The 25,350-nt window shown below is 56.8% G+C and overlaps 1 protein-coding gene across 1 annotated transcript in view; it reads right to left on the reverse strand.

The window, feature by feature from the left end:
- PLEC (plectin) overlaps positions 1-25,350 on the reverse strand; it is a 149,902-nt gene that overhangs the window by 55,096 nt on the left and 69,456 nt on the right. The window contains exons 39-52 of the mRNA XM_056854575.1: positions 21,252-21,578; positions 16,065-16,147; positions 15,715-15,951; positions 14,053-14,600; positions 12,640-12,798; positions 11,670-11,825; positions 10,423-10,589; positions 5,602-5,761; positions 5,130-5,214; positions 4,036-4,277; positions 3,412-3,795; positions 3,171-3,278; positions 915-1,133; positions 595-798 (exon numbers count right to left, since the gene is read on the reverse strand). Coding sequence (XP_056710553.1) covers positions 595-798; positions 915-1,133; positions 3,171-3,278; positions 3,412-3,795; positions 4,036-4,277; positions 5,130-5,214; positions 5,602-5,761; positions 10,423-10,589; positions 11,670-11,825; positions 12,640-12,798; positions 14,053-14,600; positions 15,715-15,951; positions 16,065-16,147; positions 21,252-21,578 — 3,079 coding nt within the window. The remainder of the gene's footprint in view (positions 1-594; positions 799-914; positions 1,134-3,170; positions 3,279-3,411; positions 3,796-4,035; positions 4,278-5,129; positions 5,215-5,601; positions 5,762-10,422; positions 10,590-11,669; positions 11,826-12,639; positions 12,799-14,052; positions 14,601-15,714; positions 15,952-16,064; positions 16,148-21,251; positions 21,579-25,350) is intronic.

The raw sequence follows: 25,350 nt of genomic DNA on the forward strand, positions 1-25,350 counted from the left end.
TGACACCAAGCTCCTTGCTTGGCTGTCAGCATTTGAAAGGAGAAAACCTTTTCTCCCCTAAAATGGAGAGAAAACCTTTTCTCCGTCAACATTCTCCCCTAAAATGCGCTGGCCTCCCTACTCCCCACCCTCAGTTCATGACCTATTTGAGGGTGGATAGCCGAACCGATTATATACTATGGTTGGCCTTACTTGCTACAGTATGCACTTATATACGGCGACCATCTTTTAAATTAATTGGATTGTGCTGTGGTTTTATGGTTTTATATATTTTATTGTTATTGTTATATTGGAAATTTTGGTGTTGTAACCCGCCCTGAGCCCGGCCTTGCCGGGGGAGGGCGGGCTAGAAATACAAAAATAAATAAATACATACATACATACATACATACATACATACATACATACATACATACATACATAAAATGCTAACAGCATGGTAGCCTGCCTGGCATCCACTGGAGCCGGTGGATAAGGCAGGAGCAGCTGATCCGGGTTCTGCCCTGGGCTGGTGCCTCCAGGTTCCCACTGTCCTCCTTGGGAGGAGACCCCGGGAATCATCTTCTGTGCCCCGATGCCCTGCTGGTTACTTACCTGGCTATAGCGGGGGAGGGCCTCTTCCAAAACAGCTGCAGCCTGACCAACGCGCTCTTGGATGCCCCCGTACTGCTCCTCCGCCTGTTGCCAGCCCTGCTGGAAGGGGCTGGCCTCCTGTGGGCAGAGCTGGGCCAGCTGCGCCAGCACCCGCTGGAGCTTGGCCATCAAGGGCTTGTGTTCAGCAACGGCCTCCCGAAGACTCTGCACAAGCCAGAGAGCGAGGGCTGGAGCAGGGGGGGCCTCGGCACCAGGAGGGCTCCCCCACCCACCCACCCACCCCGGGGAGGGCCCCGGCCTCCGCCCCCCGCCCCCCTCACCTGCAGCAGCTCCTGCTGGTCCTTGAGGGTGTCACAGCTGAGGGCGTCCAGGGAGAAGCATTCCAGCTCACGCTGCGTCTCTTCCAGCCACGGGGACAGCTCCTCCCGGGTCTCTGCATACTGGGCCAGCAGCAACTGGGCCTGCTCCAGCCGCATGGCGCAGGCTGGACTCTGACGCAAGAGATGCTCTGCCTGCTCCTGCAGAGGCTGCACCAACGGCTGTGGGACGCACAAGAGGAGATAAAGTGGGGGTGGAGTTGGGGGGCCCTCAGCCATTCCCCGTCAGAGGAGAGAGGGCTGGGCCAGGGGTGGGCGAGGTGGATGCCCCTCTCCAGGAGGCCCCATCTCAGGAGGCCTCACTTTGCCTGTCGCGGGCAGCGGGGGGGGGGTGTCTGTGAAGCCCTTGGAAGAAGGAGAAGAAGAGTTGGTTTTTTTATATGCTGACTTTCTCCACCACTTAAGGGAGACTCAAACTGGCTAACAATCGCCCTCCCTTCCCCTCCCCACAACAGACCACCCTGTGAGGTGGGTGGGGCTGAGAGAGCTCTTAATAGAACTGTCACCCAGCTGGCTTCATGTGCAAGAGTAGAACCAACCCGGTTCGCCAGATTAGCCTCCGCCGCTCATGTGGAGGAGGAGTGGGGGAATCAAACCCGGTTCTCCAGATCAGAGTCCACCGCTCTGCTGGAAGAAGCACGGGTGCCAGTAGATGCCAGGCAGACTACCATGGGTGAGGGAACACCCGGAAGGGGGCAACCCGAGGGCAGGGTCCCAAGGGGAAGAAGCGGTCCTCCCAAGATGTCGGCCCCTGCAGGCCATGAGGCCCCTCAAGGTCATGGCCAGCAACTTGGAAACCAGTGGGCAGCCAATGTGGGTGCTTCAACATGGGCAAGGCGGGTCCCATCGGCTGGCTCCTCTCAGCTGCCACATTCTGAACCAGCTGGCAGTTTCCAGATTATCTTCAAGGACAGCACACCCCAGTGATGCGACGAAGGGCCCCCTTTTCTGCCTGGCACGTGGAGAGCCCGCCCAGCAGGCGACCTCTGCTCCTTTCGAAGCAGAAGCCAGGAGCCGGAGGGCCAGCTGCACCGGCCTTTTCCTTTCAAGCAGCTTGAAAGATGAGGGGCTGTTGCTTGGGGAGGGAGGGAGGGGCCTTTGGTGCTGCCACCACCCCTCCCCAGGCAGAAGGGCCCTCAGTGGGGAAAGAGCTGCTGATGGCCCGTGAGTGACCCCATAGCCACGCAGCCCATGAGCCACTTCCTCTCCCGCAAGCAGCTCTGCTCTGGCCACAGGCCGGGCCAGGAGAAAGCTGCCTGGGCCCAGCAGGTATGCCTTTGGACGGGAGGGGGGGAATGGGGGCAGCATGGCCTGGGGGCTCAGGCAGAGAGCTATGAGCCCTGCTGTTGGTCTCACTCTGCCTGAGGCAAGCCGCCCTGTCTCCTCGCCACTGTCGGGGTGTTTGTGCATGGATCTGGCTCGCCTCTGGGGCCAACGGGCTGAGCAACGCCAGGGACCGCTGTCGTGGATGGTCTCTGGCCTGGATTCCACCGGCCTTTTACACCCCCCTGCCTCCTCTTGCTCGGGCCCTGGGGCCCTGCTGCTGACCCCTCTGCTGCTTCAAGTCCTGCTGTTTGCATCTGCCCAAGAGGGCTCTGAAAGCCACAAGAGACCTCCTTCCAAGGAGACTTCTCTGGAAGTGGCACAGAACTTCAGGCATGATGATTGATTCAGGCACCGTGGGAATGCATTCAGCAGCAGCTCACCACATGCCAGTGGCCCAGAGTTAGTGGGGATGGGAGCCTGGAGCCCCCCCTGCCCCCCTCCACTCTTGCCCAGGCACAAAAGATGTCCGGATGTCTCTTGACTCCCTTGTATCCCCACTGATTACAGATGTCTCTCTCACTCACTTGTTTCAAAGCATGACTGGTGGTGAAAATGGGTGACTTTTGGCTATTGCAATGAAGCTGGAGCAGTTACAGTGAGTTGGGGGGGGATGAGTCTGAACCCCTCACTTAGCAGATCCTCAGGGAAGCCGGCTGGGGTTTTCTCCCCATTCACTGGCGAGGAGGGGCTGGCTCCAGGTGTGGGTCGGGAAATGGGAAGGGCTTCTCCCTCCCCTCTCGTTGCTCTGGAGTGCCACTCCGTGGCTGGACAGGGTCTTGCACCAGGGTTTTCCTCGCCACCCTGCAGGCTGCGCTCCGAAAAGGAGCCAGGAGACCCCGCCTGCCCTCCCCTGCCTCGGGGGTCCCGCCTCACCTGGAGCTGCTGCTTCACAGCCGGAGAGCAGAAGCCGAGCAGGGGCTCAGCCAGAGCCACGAGCCGCTCCACCAGGCCACAGTGGTGCAGAATCTCTGCGGACAGGAGCTGGGAGGGAAGAGGGGCACAGTCGTTCCTGGGGCGTGGCAGGCAAGGGCCCCACCCGGCTGCTTTGGCCTGCTCCCGCCTCCCCGGCCCGGCCACCCCTCCCTCTCAGGTTCATGGGGCCCCAGGTGCCAACCTTCTGATCGGTGATCTGCAAGTGGAGGGCATGGGCATCGAGGTGGACTTGGCTCAGCTCTTCCAAGCGCGCGAGGAGGTGGGACCCGTGGGCCATCCCTGATCCCAGAGCCTGCTCAAACTGAGACAGAAGACCCAGCTGAGTCAGCCCTCCTGGAGAAGGGACAAGGCGGCCGGGTGGGTGGGTGGGGGTCCTTCCACTGGAGGAGGCATCCTCCTCCTTCTCTGCCCCAGTGGGAAGGCTTGGACGGCCAGAGCCAGGAGCCAGAGTGGATTTGGGTTGCCGGCCGAGGGATCGGAGGGCGGCCCTGCCCACAAGTACTGGCTTGAAACCCAAGGCCACTTCCCCACACCCTTCCTTCAGTTGGGCTAAGGCCAGGTAACCCTGGGAAGAGAAGGAAGGAAGGAAGGAAGGAAGGAAGGAAGGAAGGCAGGCAGGCCGGCCGTGGGGAAGGCCTCCCCAGCCACTGCCTTCAGGCCCAGCTTGGGAGGTCCTTGGGAGCCATCGGAAGTGGAAGGAGGTGGAAGTGCAGACGGGGGACTGCAGGCGCTCGTCTCCCCCTGCCCAGAAAGGGAGGCCGGCCAGCCAGCCAGCTGGCCAGCCTCCCCAGCCCCCCCCCGTCACCTTCTCTCTGTCCGCAGCCGCGAGGGGGCCAGGCCCATCTCCGGGCGCCCTGCCCTGGGGGGGCAGCTCCCGCTCCATGCGGCTCAGCCACAGGGCCAGGTCCTCCTGGGTGGGCCCCAGCCGGGAAGAGGCCTCCAAGGTCTGCTCCAGCCGGTGCAAGATGTCGGTGCAGCTCCGGCCCACGATCAGGAACCTCATCCGCAGGGAGTCCATCTTCTCCTGGGCAAGCTGGGCTTCTTCGCCTGCAGGGGCAGGACCAGAGATGACGCCACCGGCCGAGTCAGTTTCAGAACCCCCTTCTCCTCCCCCCCGCCCCCATCGGAGGGCACAAGGTCTCTCCCCTGGCTCCTTGCCGGTTTTTCGGCAGCAGCAGACCTGTGCCCTGGCCTCATCCGCAGAGAGAGGGCAGGGCGGTGCAGTGGTTGGAAGGCTGGTCTTGGAGAGGCAGCTCCGGAAGGAACGCTCTTCCCTGTGGCCAAGGGGGTTGGCCTCTGAGCTGGGGCATCCGTCCTCTGGACGGAGCCGGTTCACATGTTATGAAGAGCGCCAGTTGGGTCTGAGGTCCCAAGCCTGTCAGAGGTGAGTTGCGGGGCTCTTCTCAGTTCCCACGCGTGCAGTGTCCAATTTGGTCTGGGACCACTGCATGGTTGAAAAGGGGCTCTGGACCCCCCCCCCCCCCGGCACTGTTTTTATGTCCTGAAAAGGCCTGGGGGAGTTCTATTTGGCCCAATGGGGAAGGCCATGTAGAATGGGCAGGTGGTCTAAGGGACCTCAACACCCTCCTGGTCACGAGGGCCTGGTGGAGGTCAGCCAGGAGGAGATCTAAGCAGAGCCCCCCACGGCTGCTGCTTGTCCCGTCACACAGCCCCCTGGAAGCCCTCCTGCCTACGGAGAGAATCCCTCGGCTGCAGGGCAGGAAGCCCCCCCCCCCCGGCACCCCAGACGCTGGAGGGTCTCCCTGCTCCCTTCAGGGGCCTTCACTAACCTCAGTCTGCAGGGTCTTCTGTGGGGAGAATTCCCACAGCCCCTGCTGCCCCTCAGTGCACTCATCCCCCATCCCCAAAAGCAGACCCCGGCCTGCCCTTGGCACTCGCCTGACACCATCTCCAGCAGCCGCTGCCCATGCCTCAGGAACCCTTCCAGCTCTCCCGGCTTGGCCTGAATTTCCTTGCTCAGGTCCTGGAGGAGGCAGATAAAGTCAGGGGCTACAAGAGCCCTTCCCGGTCAGATGCAGCCCCTCCTCTGAGGGCAGATTCCACCACCCCCCGCCGCCTCCCATTTAGCCAAGACTTCTTCGGAAGGAGGCACATGGACCAGCGCTGCGCCTTCAGCCCCTTCCCCAAGATAGCCCATTTCCCTCGAGCCCAGTCAGCCCAGCAAGGAAGTCTGAAAAGTACAGGCTCAGCCCCTTGAGGGAGGCCCACGGGTGGCCGGTAGTTGAGGCAGAGCTCCCCGTTGCCCTGCTCCACGCTGGTGCGCTCCGATACCTGTGTGCCCACCTGAGCCAGGAACTCCTCCCCATTGCCTCCTGTAGGGCCCGGGATCCCCCCACCCCACAGCCCTTGCCTGGATCTGCTGGTGTGAGTCTTGCGCCTGGCTGAGGCTCCCGTTGGCGTGCCAGAGCTGGGCCAGTTGGCGCTCAGTGGCGCTCAGCCAGTCCTGGAAGGCATCAACTGATTGCTGGAAGGTCTGAGCGGCAGGAAGGATCTGCTCCAAGCAGCTGTGCCTGGAAGGAAAGAGAGCAGGAAGGGTGGCGAGGGGGAGGGGGGCTGACCCCCCACCCCTGGGGGGGAGTCACAGCTCAGCAGACCCAGAAAGACGTTTCTGTTGAGAACCCCTCCAACACGTACCCACGAGCACACATTTCGCAGGGGAGCCCTTTGGCCTCCTGACCGGCAGAACGGGCCCCCGGCATCTGTGCCGTTTCATTGCAATAAACCAACACGACGACCCTCAGAATGACCATTACCACATGCAGAGAGCCTCCTTCACAGACCCCAGAGCCACAGAATAGAGGTAGTCGCAGTCCACATGGGAGGAGGCAAGTCACGGCGAGGGAGACTGAGCCACTCTTGCCCGCGTTCCAGGGACAGCTCAAGGCCCAAGAGAAACGGGAGGCGGGGGGAAATGTTTGTCCCCACATGGGGAGTGTGGGCGGGGGGGGGGCTGTTGAGGAATTGCCAGATAGGTCTCACCAAGAGGCCTTCCAGTGCTCACCTAGGGACAGGGAGGGAGGGAGGGAGGGACAGCTGCTTTGGTGACAGGGCTCAAAGAAGGCCAGCCTCTCAAACGGAGCAAGGGGATTGGGGCTGGAGAAAGGGGAGACGTGCGAGCATGTGGGGAAACAGCCTCGTAAGCGTGTATGACAGGCCCTGACATGATCATGGTATCTTGTGAACATGTGCAGAATTAATTCCATATAGAGCTTAAACACATCATACACATACAGAGGTTTGTGTAATGTGTAATGAAAGTCTGTGTCATGCTGACAGGCAACTCTGTGTCAGGCTGACAGACTACTCTCAAGGTTAGCTCTATCAAAGCTAACTACTAAAGTTACTCTGGCTTTCCCTTGAAGGGGCAGCGTAAAAGTCATCTTTCTGACTTAGCTGCCAGATGTCAGAATCTTAAATGGCCTTTTCAAGGTCTTAAGATATCTTAATGTACTAAGAGTGCATTAATAGTTGAAATTGTGCTTAAAATATAGCCTAAAGGCATTATAAGTTCTCTCAAGATAAGAGTAATATGCTTCCTTGCTCTACTGTAATCTTGCCAGATGCAAACCTGCTAACTAATGTAAACAAAACACTTTGCAAAGTGACAATGTCAGCTAAAATTGTGTTCTGTTAGTTATATAGTTAAACGTTGTGCTACAGATTTCTAAGTAGTCTCATTTAATGCGTATAGTCCTAACGAAGAGGATGGTATAGAAATTATATATGTAACGTGATCATGTAACTCAGAAATAAGGGTTTATACTTTAAGCACAGAGGAGTGAAAGGAAAGGAAATCCATATAAGGACATAAGACAGGAGCAGATGCCACTAAGCTCCTGGTATCGGATAAGAAAGGGAGAATAAAGGTACCCTTTTGAAGACTAAGGAAGAGGGGAAAAGGAACACTCTTCACTCTTAATGGGTCTAGAAATTGTATAAATACCAGCCACAGTACAGCTGGCACTTTAGAGTTCTATGGCTGGCAGACTGCAGCTGTCTGGTGTAGCACCTCCATCTCAAAAGGCTTGAGATGTAAAACATTGAAACTCTGTTCTTGCGTGGACAGTAGTTATCAGAGATATCTTGAGGTATCAAGATCTGGATATTTCAACATATCTTACTTACAGTCTTCTTGTGAGACTGCTCTATTCCTAGAAGAGGATAGAGACCCTTAGAATTCCTATTCTTTAAATAGGAATCTAAGTGCAGTGATCTTTCCATGTATTGGAACACTGAGAGTCCATCAGATTTATGGATTCTTACAAACTAAGCCTATTTGGCTTACCAATGCTAAGAAGCATCCTGAACACAGGGCTAATAGCTAGACCTCTGAGATTGTGTCAGAACGTCCTCTACTTAACAGAGGGACTTCTGAACCTCCTCAGAGCAAGAGACCAGAGAAGGGAAAGGAGACTTTCTGTACTCTGTGAGATATGCACAATGCTGATACATTGTACAGCACATACACAGATTGGTACAGTCAAAGAGACTGTAAACAGCTTTAAGCTAACACATAGTATTTATATATTCAGCATTGCTATCTAAAAATAGAAAGAGCATGCATAGCATGTACATAGACAATGCCTGATCTTAATGATGATCAGTTAAGAATATTAATAGAAGTCTTTAAAGGATTCAAGACTTAGCAAATACAGATACTCTGGGATAACTTCATATGTTCTCATAGAGCTTAGACTCTTAAAGGACTCCAGATGACACAGCAAGGTATACTGTGTCTTCTGTACAGAAATGTTATGATGTTTTGAATGATTTAAGTTAGGATGCTTCTAACCAAATCTTTCTCCAAAGAATTAACCATATTTTGACAGGATTTCTGTAACCTTATATTCTGAATGAAGGTGCATTGCACTAAGGATACTTTATGAGTATATTCTGACTAAGATACTCCTTTATGGAGGCATAGAGAATGTGAATGATTACTTGCTACATAAACATGTTTAAGACTAATGATGTCTATCCTTATATGATATTTAAGGCTTTGCAACCAAAAAGCATATATTGTATAATGTAAATAAATGTGTTTTTTATATATACTTCTACTCTTGTCCATTATTATAAATTTATTGGCGTGTTCAAGAGATGTCCTAGAAGCAATAACAAGTTTCTAGGAACCGTTGATTCCGGTCTAGTGGTGTCTCGCTGAATAGATAACTCCATTACTCAGTAAATGGTACATTCTAAGAGTGTAGGCACTTAACGGCTCAAACCGCGACACGTGGGAGTGGGAAAGCCCCACTGCCATCCTGAGTGGCTCGCTCGGAGGAGGCTTTTCCTCTCGACTCCCACAATTACTCCCTCTCCCACTCTCTCTCTGGGCCTCACTGCCACCATCCAACCAATGGTTAGGGCACGTTCTTTCTGCCCGAGGGCTTGAGCCCTGGCACCTTCCACCACTGGCCACTTAAAGGAGCAGCTTGGCTCCTTTGCATCTCCCTCTCCTTTGGCACACGGGCCTGCAAGTGGGCTCTCAGGCCCTATTACTCGTGCCACTGTCGGTACGTGGGGGACCGAACAGCAGCGTTAACAGGGGTCACAGAGATTGGACTAACCTCACTGAAAATTAAAAGAAGTTTAATAAGAAAATAAAAAGTGTGCACAGCAGACAGAAACAGAACAGACGGAGGAAGGACAAAAGAAAAAGGTGATGATGTGCGATTGTCTAAATATCAGCTCTCTGCATATCCCACAATGTTTTTAATTGTTGTTTTTGTTTATATTTATTTTGGCTCCGGTTTAATTATTTTAATGGTTTTTGGGTGGTTTTCATAGTTTAAAAATGTGATTTTATTGTGTATGTTTTAATTTGTTAGCCACTTTGGTGGTACTTGTGAGGGCAGAAAGGAGGAATATAAATTTTGTACAATAAATTTTTAAATACAGATGAAAATTTAGAAACAATCACTTAATTCTTGAAGCACTTAGAAACACCCAGTACATTAATTTCAGTAGCTGGGCCCCTCCCCCCCCCTCAAGTGGTCTCAGCAGCATGTGCTCAGGATGGGGGCCCCAGGTATAAAAAGGCTTTGTGGCACAATGAAGACTGCTTTAATCCCTCATGGTGAATTGGCAAAAATGCCCCCAGACCAAAGAACCAGGCCACCCCTCCCCTCTCTGTCTCCCTCCTCGGCTGGTCTTTGGCGGCTTAACACGAAGCTTTGCTCAGCTCCAGGACCCTCCCCCCCCCCCGTTCTGAGCCCGCGTCCACCTGCCCCACCGTTGGGCCGGTGGCTCCTCCAAGCACCAGAAGCCATGGCAGAACTGTGAACATTCCACCGTGGCAGGGAACTGGGGTGGCGGTCTCCCCAGGAGTCGGAGGAAGGGCCCGGCCACCTGGGGAGCTCTTCCAAAACTGCCTGGCAGAGCCTTCGCACCAGAAGGGCCCTTTCCTTCCAACAAGGCCCAGGAGGGGGGCTAAAACGGAGCTAAGCAGAGCAGAGCTCGTTACTGCATGAATGACTCCCACGGAAGGATTTCAAAGGCCGCCACTGCAGCAAAAGAAGGACACCCCCCACCCCTGGGGATCAAAGGCTGGCCCCAGCCAGCAATTTGCGGGTTAGTTCTCCTCTCCCTGCTTCCTCCACCATCATCTTTCATACGAGAGCCAAAAAGACTAATTTTTGCCAGCTGGCTGTGAGGGCTGGCACAGCAAGGCTATGCAGTTCCCCGTACCCGCTTTGGCTGGTACACCAGCTGTATGCTTTCCTTGAGAAGCAAGATTTGGCCATGATAACTGAGGCTCTGGTCACATCGAAGTTGGACTACTGCTGTGCACTCTGCACGGGGCTGCCTTTGAAGGCTGTTCAGAGGCTTCTAGTGGTCCAGACGGTGGCAGCCAAATCCCCATCCGCTCCAGAGGACGCTTTGGCCCCCACCCTGCTTCAGGGCCTCTGCCGAGCGGCCTCGTCCAAAGGGCCCGGCGTTTAAGGAGCTTCACGCTGCTTCTGCTGCTGTTTGTTTGACATGTTCATTGTGCTCTTTTTAAGGTATTTTACGCCGCTGCTTCTGACTTCTAATTTAAAGTCTCTAATAGTTTTCATTTGGATACCAGGCCACCTTGAGCAGATTTCTGGAGAGGTGACTAAGGATTCGAAACCCACCAAGGGCTACACTCAAGAGGAGGCCCTTTTCCTCTCGGCTCTCTGGGGCTCACCTGGCTTCTGCCCCCCGAATTAAGGCAGTCCACTTCTCCCGAAGGTTGGCGAGGCCCCCATTCCTTTCGTGCCCGTCAGTCCTGCCAGCGGGCTCGAGGGGCGTCTCTCCAGCCTGCAGCATTCGTTCCACAGGGGCCCGGCGCTCCTCCAGGAGCCGCTTTAAGAGCTGTGGGAGGGAGGGCAGAGCGGCAGGTGAGCTGGGGGCGCTCCCTGTGGCCCCCTCCCCAGCCCCAAGTGCTGCCGCCATCACCAAAAACCTTGTTCCCGGTGTGTCCAGAGCCCGGCCATGGCCCAAAGAACAGCCGGCCGTGTGGCTGCTCTTGCTGTCTCATTTCATTGCTGATTATGGATTTTAGCCTAATTCTTTTATCTTATTCCAGCGTTTTAACTTCTTAACTCTGTTTTCGGTGGCCTCAGCCGCTCTCACACAGCAGTGGGAAAAGCCATCCCCACTGGGGAAGGAGCACAGGGTGGAAGCACACAGGGATGGCCCCACCGCCACCCCCCATCTCCACACTGCACCCCCCCTTCAATGGAAGGCCCATTAAAGGGCATGGTGGGGCAGGGACCATAGTTCTACCTCCCTCCACAGACTGGCTGCAGGGAGAGAGCGTCCACGCATTTCACCCCCCTGGGAATATTCCCCTCCCCACATCCCACCCAGCCTCGCTGCTGGCTCTGGCCCTGGCACGGCCTCTCTGGTGCGCCACCGTCTGCCCGCGGGAAGCAGGGTTCACTCTGCAAGGAGAAGACCACCCGCTGGTCTGATTTGGGGCTTGGGCAGGAAGCGGGGAGAGCAACAGAGACCACCTGGCTCTTGCCGGGGAGCCAAGTTTATTGCCTCTGGCTAGGAGCACCCCGGGTCTCTTGGCATCTTGGTGACTGCTGCTAAAATGCCTCTTCCACCTGCGCTTGATCTCCCAGCAACTCCAATGTTAATGTATAGATTTAAAATATTTCTATTCAGCTCCTTACAAGTAGTTTAAGGTTGTTTCCAGAAAGAACACAAAACATACAAACGCACAAAAGCTGCATACGGTCACAAAATAGCAACAAACACACACCAGACTGGCTCCCCCAGCCCCAGCCCCGGTGCTGTTTTCTTTTCCTTAAAGTGTTCCGTGGAGCTGCTATTTGATTTGCAAATCCACGTTACTTGCCGAGCAGCAGGTCCCTTTCTCCTTGCTTCCAGGAGCACACTGGGCCACAGGTTGAGAGGATGCAGCGTGGAGGGGAAAGGGCTCACCTGGGCTTGGGAGGCACAAAGCCTCCCCCGGAACATCTGCTCCAGGGTCCTCCTGCCCGGGACTTTGTCGCATGCCAGGAGGCCCTCAGTACTCGGGCAGACTGATACGGGGCCAGGAAGCCCAGGAGATACGCTGTCGCCAGCCCCTGGAGGCCCCTGCAGTGGGGCTCAGGAATGCACAGCCCACGGCGGAAGGCACAGGCCTCGCACGGGCCCCCAAGGTGACGACGGCCAGAAGCTGTGTGGCTTCCCGCTGGACCAGCTGACCTTTCCGGACGGCCTTCCAAAGTAGCCCCACACCGAGGGCCTTGGGCCAACTAACTGGGCCATTACTAGAGGCCAGATCCCACTCCCAAGGATGGTCATAACGCAGGGACCAGCCAAAGCCCATCCAGGGTGCTGCACATGTTGGAGACACATGAACACATGCTGCTGCCTTATACTGAGTGGTCTGACTTGGTCCAACAAAGTCAATACTGTCTACTCAGACTGGCAGCCGCTCTCCAGGGTCTCAGACAGAAAAGGGTCTTTCACATCACCTACTTGCCTGGTCTATTTAACTGGAGATGCCCCTGGGGATTGAACCTGTGACCTTCTGCATGCCAAGCAGAGGCTTTGCCACTGAGCCACGGCCCCCTCCCAGACAGCACAAGCTATGAACACATGTAGCTATCTTCTACTGAGTCACACCCTTTAGGGTCCATCAAGGTCAGTCTAATCTACTCAGACTGGCAGCCGCTCTCTGGGGTCTCAGGTGGAGGTCTTTCACATCACCTACTTGCCTAGTCCCAAGTTTAATTGGAGATGCCACTGGGGGTTGGACCCGGGACCTCCTGCATGCCAAGCAGAGGCTCTGCCACTGAGCCACGGTCCCTGCCTGAGGCCCCCTCCCTGGGGAGGCCACACTTTCCCTGACTGGCCCTCTGGGGCCCACAGCCGGGTGGCAGAGTCCTCGGGGGGCTGGGCTCACCTTCTGCTCCCGCAGCTGGGCCTTCACCACCTTTGCTTCCGAGGAAGGGGCTTTCTGGCTGGCCACCAGGTCTTCCATGTCCCTGACCCAGTTGAGCAGCTCCCCCAAGGTCTCCCGGGCCTGATCGGGGCTCTGCCGCTCTCCCAGGAAGGCCACTGCCTGCGGAGACAAAGAGGACGCCCCCCACGCCCCCAGGTCAGGGAGCAGCTCCTGGGGCAGCCCCTTCCCCTGCGGGGCCGGGTGCCCAGCCTCAAGCAGCCCCTCTGCCAGGGCTGCCAGCTCTCAGTTGGAAAACCCCTGGAACATGAGTGGGGGGGGAGTGGGCTTGGGGGAAAAAAAAGAGGCCTCAGCAGGGTATCGTGCCTTCGTAGAGTCCACCCACTATACCAGCCATTTTCTTTGGAGGAGCTGATCTTGGCTGCCTGGAGATCCACAGTCATTCCCAGGGATCTCCCAGCCCCACCTGGAGGCTGGCAGCCCCAGCTCTCGGCTCTGCTCCTGGCATCCGCTCTGGAGGACTCCTGGTCACTGACCACCGTGGCTCCCAGCCCTGGGCACCCGGCGGCTTGGGGGCCCAAGAGGCTACCCCACCCCTCCCCTCCCCTCCCCGCCCTCTGCCTTGTGGCTGGGGCTGCCTGGCTCCAGAGGCGCCAGCTATTAGAGAAAAGCAGGCACAGGGCAGCGACTTTGGAACCCTGCGGGCGGCTGGCAGAGGGCTGAGGCTGCCTGGGCCGCCTCACCCAGCCGTGCCCTCCAGTGAGGAGCCCCCTCCCTCAGGGGGCAGCCAGGGGCACCGAGTCCAGCACGGCCAGAGGGCCCCGAGGCCTGTGGGAGATCCCCAGGATGGACCGGCACATCCCTTGAGCGAGCCCCCCCCTGCCCGCCCTCTTGGGCTGCCGCTGAGGGGAGCGGAGCCTGTGTGGACGGAAAGGAAGGGCTTCAGCTGGGCGCGGCTCCTCGGGAGGGAAGAGGGGCTTCCGTGGGGGCTGGTTTGGAGCCGGCCTACCGCTCCTGAACAGAGTGGGTCTGGCCCCGATCCTTTCTCTCAGGGGAACTCCTGGCCAAGAGTGGTCCGGGAGGGAGCTGCACGCAAGGGCGGCTGAGGCGGGGCCAGGGGGCTCGATGCCCTGGGGGCAGAAGCTGGCCTTTCTGCCTGGCTCAAGAGCCGCCTATGACTGAAAGACGGACTGACCTTTTCTGGCGCGCCGAGTGATCCTGACAACCATCTTGCCAGGTAGGCCAGCGTTCTCACCCTCCCACCCTCGCTGGCTTCCTGGCTCACAGACCTCTCTCTTGGCTACTACCTTCCTGCAGCGATGCGGGGGGGGGGAGGGATGCCAAAGGAGAAGGGGCTCAGCCAGGGGCGGCTGCAGGCTCTCCTCTGCCCCCCCCCCCAAGCCGCCCCCTATTAACCTCCGGCAGGGCTCCCGCACACTCCGTCAGCACCTTCACCGTCCTGGTGACCACCGGCTCGTGGCTTTTGTCCCCGCTGGGGTACTCGGTCACCTCCACGATCTCGGTCACCACAGTCTCCGTCACCTCGGTCACCTCGGTCACCTCGAGGGGCTTCCAGGCCCAGCTGCTGCCCGCACCCCCCCTCGGGAGAAGTTCCCCGGGGGGGGCCCAGGCGGCCTCCAGGCGGGCCTTCAGCGGGTTGCAGCTCAGGCCCCGGTGCTGCACTTTGACGTCCCGGTTGTCTTGCTTGGGGAGGGGGCTGCCCTGCTGGGCGAGGGGCCAGCCGTTCTCTATCACCATCGGGTTGAGGGGCGGCTTTTCCGGGGGGCCCGCGTGGCCTCCTTCCGCGTTGTTCCTCCCGGAGGGGGCCCCGGGGTCCAGGCCCAGGTCCTTGAGGTACGAGTCCTTCAGGAAGTCCTCCGATTTCTGGCCCTTGACCCCCAGGCAGCTGGGCCTGCCCCCCGAGTTGCCCATGGCCCCGGGGGCGGGGTTCAGAGGCTCCCGGCCTGAAACAGACGAGCGGCAGCCCCATTACCCCTCCCCAGAGAGGGGAGACCCACGGCCACACGCAGAAAGCAGAAGCCCTCCTTTCGGGGGTGGGGTGAGGGTGGCAGCATCTGAGGCCAGCACCCATAAGGACATGCTGGCCCCTGCAGTGTGGGGCTGTGGGAGTGGCTGCACTCACAAACAGCCCAGAGCTCTCAAAATAAGCAGGCCTTCCCCCCAGGTTCCCCCCCCCCCGCCCCCAGTATGGGTATTTTTCATCGCCAAGGCATGTTTCTCCGCTCCCCGCAAGCCAGACAGTGCCCGTGAGACTTTTGGCCATTGGGCATTTGGAGAGTTTTACCACCCCCGGTTTTCTCGGCAGGACGGTGCTTTGTGGCCATGGGAGAAATGCGCCCCGCTGGCGAAATGTCCAGGCTGGCTTCATCTGTGCTGACCTGACTGGTGCAGGGGGGGGGCCCGGACCGGCTTCCTGGGCCAAGGGGAGTCGGGGCAGCCGGCCAGCCAGGGCGCAAGGGGGGCCGTGTCTTCCGCACCTCGGCACACCAGCTCTGGTGGCGCCAGAGGGCGGCCCCCCCTCTCCCGACCAGACGCCCCAGGCCACAAATCACCAGCCAGACTGACAGCTGCTCCCAACGGCCCTCCTCGCATTGTGCCACCAGATTAACTCCCAGCAAGCCACAGACCAGCAAGTGGAGCCGTCTGTCTGTCTGTCTGTCCCCAGAGCCCCACCGGAGGAGGAGGAGGAGGAGGAGGCGACGGCTCTGGCAGAGAGGGCCGCTCAGCCTCAGAGGACCTGCTGGACTTAGAGCCTCCCTGCCAGAGCCACCCTGCCCTGCATGTGCCAAAGCCCCCAGCCTCCCCCAGGCCCTGCTACGGCCCCCCTCCCTCACTGCCCACACACCCCGCACTTCCGGCTTGCAGGTGCTGGAGAGGGAAGCCAAGTTGCTCGGAGCAGAAGGCCAGGCTGCATGCTGCCATGGGCCCCCCGTGCTCCTTGGCATGCCCCCCGGGACCCTCGGCTCTGCCTTGGGCAAGGCTGCCAGCCTGGCTCTGCTCTGGCCGGGTTCAGTGGGGGTGGGCTGCCCCTTCTCCATTCCCTCCCTGTGCCCTTACCTTCAGGGAGCAGCAGGGAAGCTCCGCAGGTGTGGAGGGTGCGGCGGGCAGGCCGGCCGGGGGGCCACGCGGTCAGCTCGGCCGCCTGCTCTCCTTTGAGCGGCTGGTCTGCTCCGGCGGGCCAGCCAGGTGGCACTTCTGCTGGGGCCGGGAGGAGCAGCCTGGCAGGGCAGGGGAAGTGGCTGCTGTGCTTCTTCCAGAGCGCTTGGCGGGCTTCGCTGTCCTGTCCGCCGGGGGCTTCGGATGGGGCATCGGAGGCCAGTGCCCAGGCGGGGCTCGGTGGTCCTCTTCAGAGGTATGTGCCGGTGCGGAGGTGGTGGTGGGGAGAGCGGTGGCAGGGCCAGCCTCACCTGCAGCTCTCCCTCCCGGGCCGTCCTCGGGGAGGGTTCCGCGGGAAGCCCTGCGCATCCCGGGGGCCCAGCGGCAGGCTGCCCTGGGGGGATGCGAGACAGGCTGCGCCTGCCTGCCTGAAGCAAAGACCCTCCCTCCCTGCCCCCCTCTGCCCCGCTGACCCCCTCAGCCGCACTCGGGCTAATACAATAAGCCTGCACACATTAACTCTTTGCTCACTACAACACAATTGCCGTTACTGGGGAAACACCACAGGGCGGACAACCATCCTGGGAGCGGGGAGGAGGGGGGACCGGCCCTTCGCCGACAACTTTCCCACCAGAATGCCTGCTGGACCCCTTCGAGGGAGGCACGCTCACAGCCCCAGCTCCGGAGATGCCCAGTGACCCCGGCCCAGCGTCTGGGCTTCTGGTCCAGCCAAGTGGAACTCGGGTGCCCTCGCTGCCCTGCCTGTGGGGCCACGGAGCACAGCTTGATCCGGATGGGAGGAGGAGGAGGGGGTCCTCCTCCTAGCCCTGAAGGTGGCCTGAAGGTGGCTGGAGCCTCCAAGGATGGGGGGAGAGGCCCAGGTGGGGAGCGAGCTCTGCTTCTGTCCCGCGGCAGCGGTCCGGCATGCCCTATCTCCACAGCTGGGCCTGCGACAGGAGGGCTGAGGCCTCAGCCACACTCTCAGCCCCATCAGACAAAGAAGCAAAGACATGCAGGCCGGGGGCAAAGACCACCCCACATGTCTCAATACACCGGCAAAAGGTGCCTGGAAGGGACCCCAGATTCAATGCAAAAATGGAGAGGAAAAACCCTCGAGTCGGCTGGCCAACTCCGGGCTGGGAAATTGCTGGACAGTTAGGGGTGGGACCTGGTGAAGGTGGGGTCTAGGGAGGGATCTCGGCTGACAGAATCCACTATCTGTACCAGTACCAACTTTCTCCATGGCAACTGATCTCTGTCATCTGGAGATCAGTTCCAATACCAGGAGATCTCCAGGCTCCACCTGGAGGTTGGCAACCCTCACAGGGCTGGCTGGGGCATTGAGCTTTTCGAGCCACTGTTTCACACAGACACGTGTACAAACTGCCCCCCTCCCCTCCCCACAAACACACCAATTGTCCTTTCCCATTTGGGATTTCCCTCCCCCGCTCCTTTCCTGCTAACGATCGGTACAATTAAACTGGGCAGCCGGTACACACGGCTCTCTCCCTGCCATGTTAGCTTCACAACAACCCTGTGAGGCGAACTTGGCTGAAAGCGAAGGACTCACCCCAGCCGACCCAAGAGGCTTCCTGGCTGCACGAGGCTTGAACCCCCATCCCCCCTGCCCCCATCCCCACTTCCAGAGGGGCAGCTGCATCTTGAAGACAGACAGGTTTATTGTAGCACAAGCGTGTCCGGATTGGGCTCGTTTACCCTTGGCTGCATGGAGGGTTGCCAGCCTCCAGGTGAGGCCTGGAGATCTCCCTGAATCACAACTGATCTCCAGGCTATAGAGATCCGTTCCTCTGAAGGAGGGCAGTGAACTCTATGGCATCATACCCTGCTGAGGTGCCTCCCCCCACAACCTCTGCCCTCCCCAGGAGCCACCTCCAAATCTCCAGGAATTTCCCAATCCAGAGTTGGCTTCATCTGGTTGACCTGAGAGCCGAAGAAGAGAAGAGGTGGCATTCTGCCTCTGTGCCCAGGTGCCGGAGGCTTGGTTCAGAGAGGGGTGGGAGGGCCATTCCCCCCGCCACACACACACACGCACTCCAAGGTCTCCTCCGTGCTCCAGAGCCCCCGTGGGATGAGGGAGCCAGGCCTTGGGTGGCAGAGCTGTCCGCACTGACTGGCAAACCCCACCCCTCCAGCAGCTGCTCAGCTCTTGCCACATGCTGCACGCTGGCAGAGGCAGCCCAGGGCAGACCTCGAAGCCCCACCGACGGCAGCCATCCTCCTCCAGTGTGACACAAACCGGACCTCCAAAAGCTGCCTGGGGCAGAACGCTTTGATCGACCGGGACGCTGAACCGCCACAAAAGAATTTCGAAGGGAGACTCCCGCATGAAACGGCTGGGCTAGAATTCCCCAGAGTGCGCCTGGCTGTGCTCAAGCAGGTTTGGTACTTTGTGAAAGAGGCAAGCGAAAAGGCCAAGCGGGCCTCTTGGGGGTGGGGGTGGCATGGGGGGGGGATGTGTGCGCCTGATGGTGTGAGCTGTGGCCCACGAAAGCGGCTCTCCTGACAATCTCTTTGCCTCAATTTAAATGCGGTCTGAGCCAAGCGCACTGACCGAGGGGCAGGTGGGTGGGTCTGCACTTGCAAGTGGACTTATGTAAAGTGGATTGTTCCGTGGGGCAGAGCAGCTGCGCATATGCCCCGTCACTGCAGCCCAGTACTCATGAGAGAGTGTGGTGCACGAGCGAAGGCCACCCCGAGCAGCCCACAGCAGAGCAAGCTTCTGAGCAGATGCTCGCCCTCGGATTGCGCTCGGCTGCTCTAGAGGGCCTGGCAGGACTGTGGCACTCAGCCCAGGCGTCGGGTCGGTGCTCTCAGGCCATTGGGCCAGCCCTGTCTCTGAGGGGTTGCAGAGGGCATGCCCCTCACCCTCAGAAACATTGGCACCAAAGTCTCCCTGTCTGTGCAAGCTGGTGGGGACCAAGGGGGCACATGCCACGAGAGGGACTGACCCATCTGAGCGAGGGACAGGCACCCTCTGCTCTCAGGTGCGGGCATGCATGTGCTGGCATACATGTGTGTGTGTGTGTGTGTGCTCTGGAGCCCCCCTCCCTGAAGTAGCAGCAGCCAGCTCCTTCTCTTTGGTGGAGAAGGCGCCCAGCCAAGGGCATCTTTGTTCGGCATGAATGAGCCTTTCAGCCTGTGCCGTGGGGGCTGTGGAGGAAGAGCCCCTTTGCAGAGCAGGCTGGCCACAAAAGGCAGCGGCGGGGGGGGGGGGGGGAGCTGGCAGGGCCTCTGTGTTGGGGAGGGGGAGACAGGGATGCTCCTCACAGAGAAGGAGGGGGCACTGAAGAGGCCAGTGCAGGAGGGGGGGCACATTAACCCCACAGATGCCACGCTGCAGCAGGCTGTTGAGGAGGCCAGAGGGGATGGGAACTGGGGCTGCCGGGATCGCACAAGGGGGCTTTTCCATGGGAAAAGGCCACACAGGCCGGCCCACCCTGGCGACACCAAAGCCTCTCCCCTCATTGGAGGAAGGTGAGGGCAGGAATCCAGCCCCCAGCCCCTAGCTTTGGGGGATTCCTGGAGATTTGGGGCGGAGGCACAAGAGGATAGGTCTTGAGGAGAGGAGGGACCCCAGCGGGGTATAACGCCACCACAGAGTCCACCCTCCAAAGCAGCTGCCATTTCCTCCGGGGAGCTGATGTTTGTTTGGAAATCAGCTGTAATTCCATGAGTTCTCCAGGCTTCACCTGCAGGTTGGCAACCCTGCCCCTGCCCCGTAAAGTTCTGCCCCAGATTTCCAGAAAGAGGCAGGCCGTCCTGGGGGTGCAGGAGCCAAGCAGGACTCCCAGACACCCTCCCCCACATGGGAGAGTTTGGCCCCCCAGCACCCTGCTTGCCGGCCCCAACTGGCCCTTTCTCTCATCTGGCCTTCTGTTCTCTCTGTGGCCACTGAGCCAGGAGCTGCCCTGCCCAAGGAAGCGGTCAGCCAGACACAGGGGGCACTCTGGTTACCAACCTGCCGGTGGGGCCTGGACTTCTCCCAGAATTACCGCTGATCTCCAGGTGACAGAGATCAGTTTCTCCAGTGGAGATGGCGGCTTCGGAGGGCAGACAGTGGGGTGGAACATAGAGTCCAGGAGAAACCGAGCTTTGCCCCTCTCAACGCTCCCGTCCCCAGGCTCTGCCTCCAAATCTCCAGGAATTTCCCAAGCCAGAGTTGGCAACCCTACCTAGAGTGCAGGGACCCATGGGAGACCGCTCAAGTAACACTCTAAAAGACTTTGCTTGGGCAGCATCTCGATTAACATAACAGGGAACGGCTGTGGCTCAGTGGAAGAGCATCTGCTTGGCATGCAGAAGGTCCCAGGTCCAATCCCCGGCAGCATCTCCAGTTAAAGGGACCAGGCAGGTAGGTGATGTGAAAGACCCTTTTCTGCCTGAGACCCTGGAAAACCACTGCTGGTCTAAGTAGACAATACTGACTTGGATGGACCAAGGGTATGATTCAGTATAAGGCAGCTTCGTATGTTTGTATGTATGTATGTTTGTATGTGTAAGGGGCAGGGCAAAGGCTGAGGCTTCCATTAGGGTCCAACGGCAGAGCTGAGGGTGCGCCAGGGTCAGCAGGCAGCAGAAAGCCAAGCACCGGGGGTGGGGGCTCCCTGCCCGGCTGTGCCCACGACAACTTGCCCAGCAACTTAATATGATGTAACATTAGCCATTGCAGTATTCTATCAAAATCACTGCATCATAGAAACAGAGAATTGGAAGGGACCTCTAGGGTCATCTAGTCCAACCCCCTGCATAATGCAAGAAATTCGCAACTATTCCCTCCCACAAACACCCCAGTGACCCCTGCTCCATGGCCAGAAGATGGGGGGGGGGGACTCTCCAGGATCCCTGGCCAATCTGGCCTGGAGGAAAATGGCTTCCTGACCCCAAAGTGGCAATCAGAATTACCCTGGGCATGCAAGAAAGGGCCCCGAGGACCAAGCACTGACTCATCCCTTTCTGCTCTCCCTCTCATGATCTGCCTGAGTTCACAGAATCAGCCTGGCTGCCAGAGGGCCACCTGGCCTCTGCTTAAAAACCTCCAAAGAAGGAGGCTTTCCTTTTTTTAAAGTAAAGTTTCTAGCACCTTTCATTGCAGAGATATGCCTCTCCCCTTAAACCGCCACAATTAAAGAGTCTAGAGACTTCTTAAAAAAAAATCTTTTGTCTCCACTGGCAGGAGGCTTTTGGGGCAGAGCCTAAGGAAGGCGGGGTTTGGGGAGAGGAGGGACTTCAATGCCACAGAGTCCAATTGCCCAAGCGGCCATTTTCTCCAGGTGAAATCAGCTGGAGATTAGTTGTAATAGCAGGAGATCGCCAGCTAATACCTGGAGGTTGGCCACCCTAAATGGTATTCAATTGCGGATTTTTAAAAAAAGTTTAAAAAGCAGCCAGCCTTGGCCAGAGGCGGTGGGGGTTTCCACTGGGAAGAAAGGCAGAGAAACTGTGGGGAAACCGGACATGTGGGGAAACTGGCTGCGTACCCCATCCGGGAAGCTGTGTACCCAAAGTCCTTCATTCCAGAGAAGCTGATCTCTTGCAAAGGCAGCAGAAGAGCTGAGGACTTGCACAAGCCGACTTGCTGTGCTCTGGCCGACTGTCCCACCTCCCTGCCCCCACTCACCACGGCCAGGCTGCGAGACGTCGCGGCCGCCTGGGCCCCTGGACTTACCTCCAGGGCGGAGTCCTCCTGGCCTGGCAGGCCCGGCAGCCTCTTCTCCAGCGCATCCAGCCAGTGGCGCAGAGAGAGCAGCTGCTCTCGGACGTCCACCCCCGGGCTGCGCTCCTTCCCCTCGCACCTCGGCCAGGCCCTGGGAGCAAAAGCAAAGCTAGAGTGTGTCTCGTGTTCCTGGGCCTCACCTGTCCTTGCGCTGGACAAGGGGGGTGGAGGGAACGAGGAGTGGCCAGAACAGACCCCCCTCCTCCACTGGCACCTGCTGCTTAAGAAGGAGGCTGCCAGTCTGTCTTGCCAGCCAAGCAGGGAGGAAACTCACATCCCCACCCCCACCCCTTATGCCCCCTCTGCTTGGCAGGACAATGAAGCTTTCCAAGTGGTTTTAGGCTCCTGCACCCCACCACCCACCACCCAGTGCGTCTAGGGGAAAAGGCTATTTGGGGATGTGAGTAGCAATAATAGGGAGCTTCCATCACACACAGTCTCAGCATCTGTCAAAAATTGCAGCATTGTGTGTGTGTGTGTGTGCATTGGGAGACCATGAGGGGGTGGGGCAACGTGTGGGGGGGGATGGTGGTTCCAGCTGCTGCCAGGCAGGGTGTGTGTGTGTGTGATTCCCAGTGTATTTTTTTTAGCACACACTTTATTTTCCAGCCTGCAGGGGTTCAAGAGCATGTGGTTAGGTTGCCAGAATCCAGGGCTGGAGATTACCCAAAACATGTTAGAAGCTTACAGAGCTCTAGAGACATAGAAGAAAGCAGGCAGGCAGGCAGGCTGTAGGGAGAGCCCAGCCTATTCTCCCCCCACTCTTTTGGAGAGTCAGAGCCAAGGTCCTGAGCAGATTTTTGCACAAAGTCTGCTGTGGACAGAGAAACTCCCTTCCTCCCCTTTTAAACTACACAGCTAAACAAACCTCTGCTTTGAAAACAGTGTTTTCCTCTCGAGAGGAGCCGAGGGGAGTGCATGGAAAAAGCACACGAGGGCTGTCCTCTGCCTCCCTTCATTCCAGCCCTACACGTGGTTAAGATAATTTTGTAAGACTGTCTGAAGCATGCCCACTATAAAAGCCCTAATGTGCTTTTTCCATGCACTCCCCTCGGCTCCTCTCGAGAGGAAAATGCCGTTTTCAAAGCAGTTTTTTTTTAGCTGTGTAGTCTAAAAGGGGAGGAAGGGAGTTTCTCTGTTCACAGCAGACTTTGTGCAAAAATCTGCTCAGGACCTTGGCTCTGACTCTCCAAAAGAGTGGGGGGAGAATAGGCTGGGCTCTCCCTACAGCCTGCCTGCCTGCTTTCTTCCATGTCTCTATTGCTCTGTAAGCTTCTAACATGTTTTGGGTAATCTCCAGCCCTGGATTCTGGCAACCTAACCACATGCTCTTGAACCCCTGCAGGCTGGAGAATAAAGTGCGTGCTAAAAAAAAAAATACACTGGGAATCACACACACACACCCTGCCTGGCAGCAGCTGGAACCACCATCCCCCGGCACACACGTTGCCCTGCCCCCTCACAGTCTCCCAATGCACACACACACACACAAGCCAGCAATTTTTGATAGCTGTGTGTGATAGAAGCCCAATATTATTGCTACTGATGTGGGCGGGGTTGCCTGACACCTGCTTTTCCTTGGGACCAAGCCAAGAGCTCTGCAGAGGTGACGGGAAACATGTGCGACTGGGCGTGGAGTGGGACAGGAAAGGGGGCTGGTGCCTGTCCCTAGAAGAGCGCTGCCAAGGGTGGAGAACTGCCTTCCATTCAAGGATTCACCCCAAGATTTCAGTTATTGTGACATATAGGTTGGACTTTAAAAGAGCAAATTTTAACAAACTTAAACTTATGCTAGGTAGAATCCCATGGTCGGAAATACTTAAGAAGGGAATTCAAGAAGGGTGGGCGTTTCTTAAAAATGAAATACTGAAGGTGCAATCCCAAACCATTCCTATGAGAAAGGAAAATGGGAGGAGCCTAAAGAGGCCAGGGTGGCTCCATAAACAGCTTTTTAAAGAGTTGAGAAATAAAAAAGACTCATTTAGGAAGTGGAAGGAGGGCCTTATAACCAAAGAGGAATATAAACAAATAACTAGTGCTTGTAGGGAGAGTGTTAGGAAAGCTAAAGCTCAGTATGAACTTAGGCTAGCAAGAGATGCTAAACGCAACAAAAAAGGGTTCTTTTCCTATGTACAGAGTAGGTGTAAGAACAAGGACAAGATAAGCCCATTGCATGGACCGGAAAGTGAAATTATAACAGGCGGTGAAGAGAGGGCAGAACTCCTCAATTCCCACTTTTCCTCAGTCTTTACTCGTGCGGGAAGCGGTGCTCAACATGGCATAAACAGAACATGTGATGAGGGAAGGGATTTGCAGCCTAGAATTGGCATTGGGGTAGTGCACAAACACCTGGTTTCTTTAAATGAAACAAAAACCTCTGGCCCAGATGAATTGCACCCAAGGGTACTCAAAGAACTTGCAGATGTAATTTTGGAACCTCTGTCCATTATTTTTTAAAAGTCTTGGCAAACAGGTGAGGTACAAGAAGATTGGAGGCGGGCAAATGTTGTCCCCATCTTCAAGAAGGGGAAAAAGGAGGATCCGGGTAACTACCGACCCATCAGCTTGAAGTCTATACCAGGAAAAGTGTTCGAACAAATAATCAAACAGTCAGCCCTTGAGCATTTAGAAAGGATGGATCTGATCACTAAGAGCCAGCATGGGTTTCTCAAGAATAAGTCATGTCAGACGAATCTTATCTCCTTTTTTGAGAAAGTTACTACCTTGCTGGATCAGGGGAATGCTGTAGACACAGTTTATCTAGATTTCAGTAAGGCTTTTGGTAAGGTTCCACATAGTATTCTAGTTGACAAATTTGGAAAATGTGGTTTAGATCCTATTATTGTTAGGTGGATCTGCAACTGGTTGACAGATCGTACCCAAAGAGTGCTAGTTAATGGTTCCTCGTCCACTTGGACAGAAGTGACTAGTGGAGTTCCTCAGGGATCTGTGCTGGGCCCTGTGTTGTTCAACATCTTTATAAATGATTTGGATGAAGGAATAGAAGGGATACTTATTAAATTTGCAGATGATACTAAATTGGGAGGGGTAGCAAATATGGTAGAAGACAGAGCCAAGATGCAGGATGATCTTGACAGGCTGGAGAAGTGGACTAGAACTAATAAAATGCACTTCAACAAAGACAAATGTAAAGTTCTGCATATAGGTAGGAAAAATCAAATGCATAATTATAGGATGGGGGAGACTTGTCTGAGCAGTAGTGTGTGTGAAAAGGATCTTGGGGTCTTAGTAGACCAAACACTGAACATGAGTCAGCAGTATGACGCGGTAGCTAAAAAGGCAAATGCAGTCTTGGGCTGCATCAACACAAGTATAGTGTCCAGATCAAAAGAAGTGATGGCATCGCTTTACTCCGCTCTGGTTAGACCTCACCTAGAGTACTGTGCTCAGTTTTGGGCACAATTTAAAAAAGATGTAGACAAGCTGGAACGCGTCCAGAGAAGGGCAACAGAGATGGTGAGGGGTCTGGAGACCAAGTCCTATGAGGAAAGGTTGAAGGAGATGGGTATGTTGAGCCTGAAGAGAAGACTGAGAGGGGATATGAGAACCATCTTCAAGTACTTGAAGGGCTGTCATAGAGAGGAGGGTGCCGAGTTGTTTTCTGTTGCCCCAGAAGGTTGGACCAGAACCAATGGGTTGCAATTAAATCAAAAGCATTTCTGTCTAGACATTAGGAAGAATTTTCTAACAGAGCGGTTCCTCAGTGGAACAGGCTTCCTCGGGAGGTGGTGAGCTCTCCTTCCCTGGAGGTTTTTAAGAATAGGTTAGATGACCATCTGTCAGCAATGCTGATTCTGTGACCTTAGGCAGATGATGAGAGGGAGGGCATCTTGGCCATCTTC

Source organism: Euleptes europaea, chromosome 8 (assembly GCF_029931775.1).
Source record: "Euleptes europaea isolate rEulEur1 chromosome 8, rEulEur1.hap1, whole genome shotgun sequence".
NCBI classification, from domain to species: Eukaryota; Metazoa; Chordata; class Lepidosauria; order Squamata; family Sphaerodactylidae; genus Euleptes; species Euleptes europaea.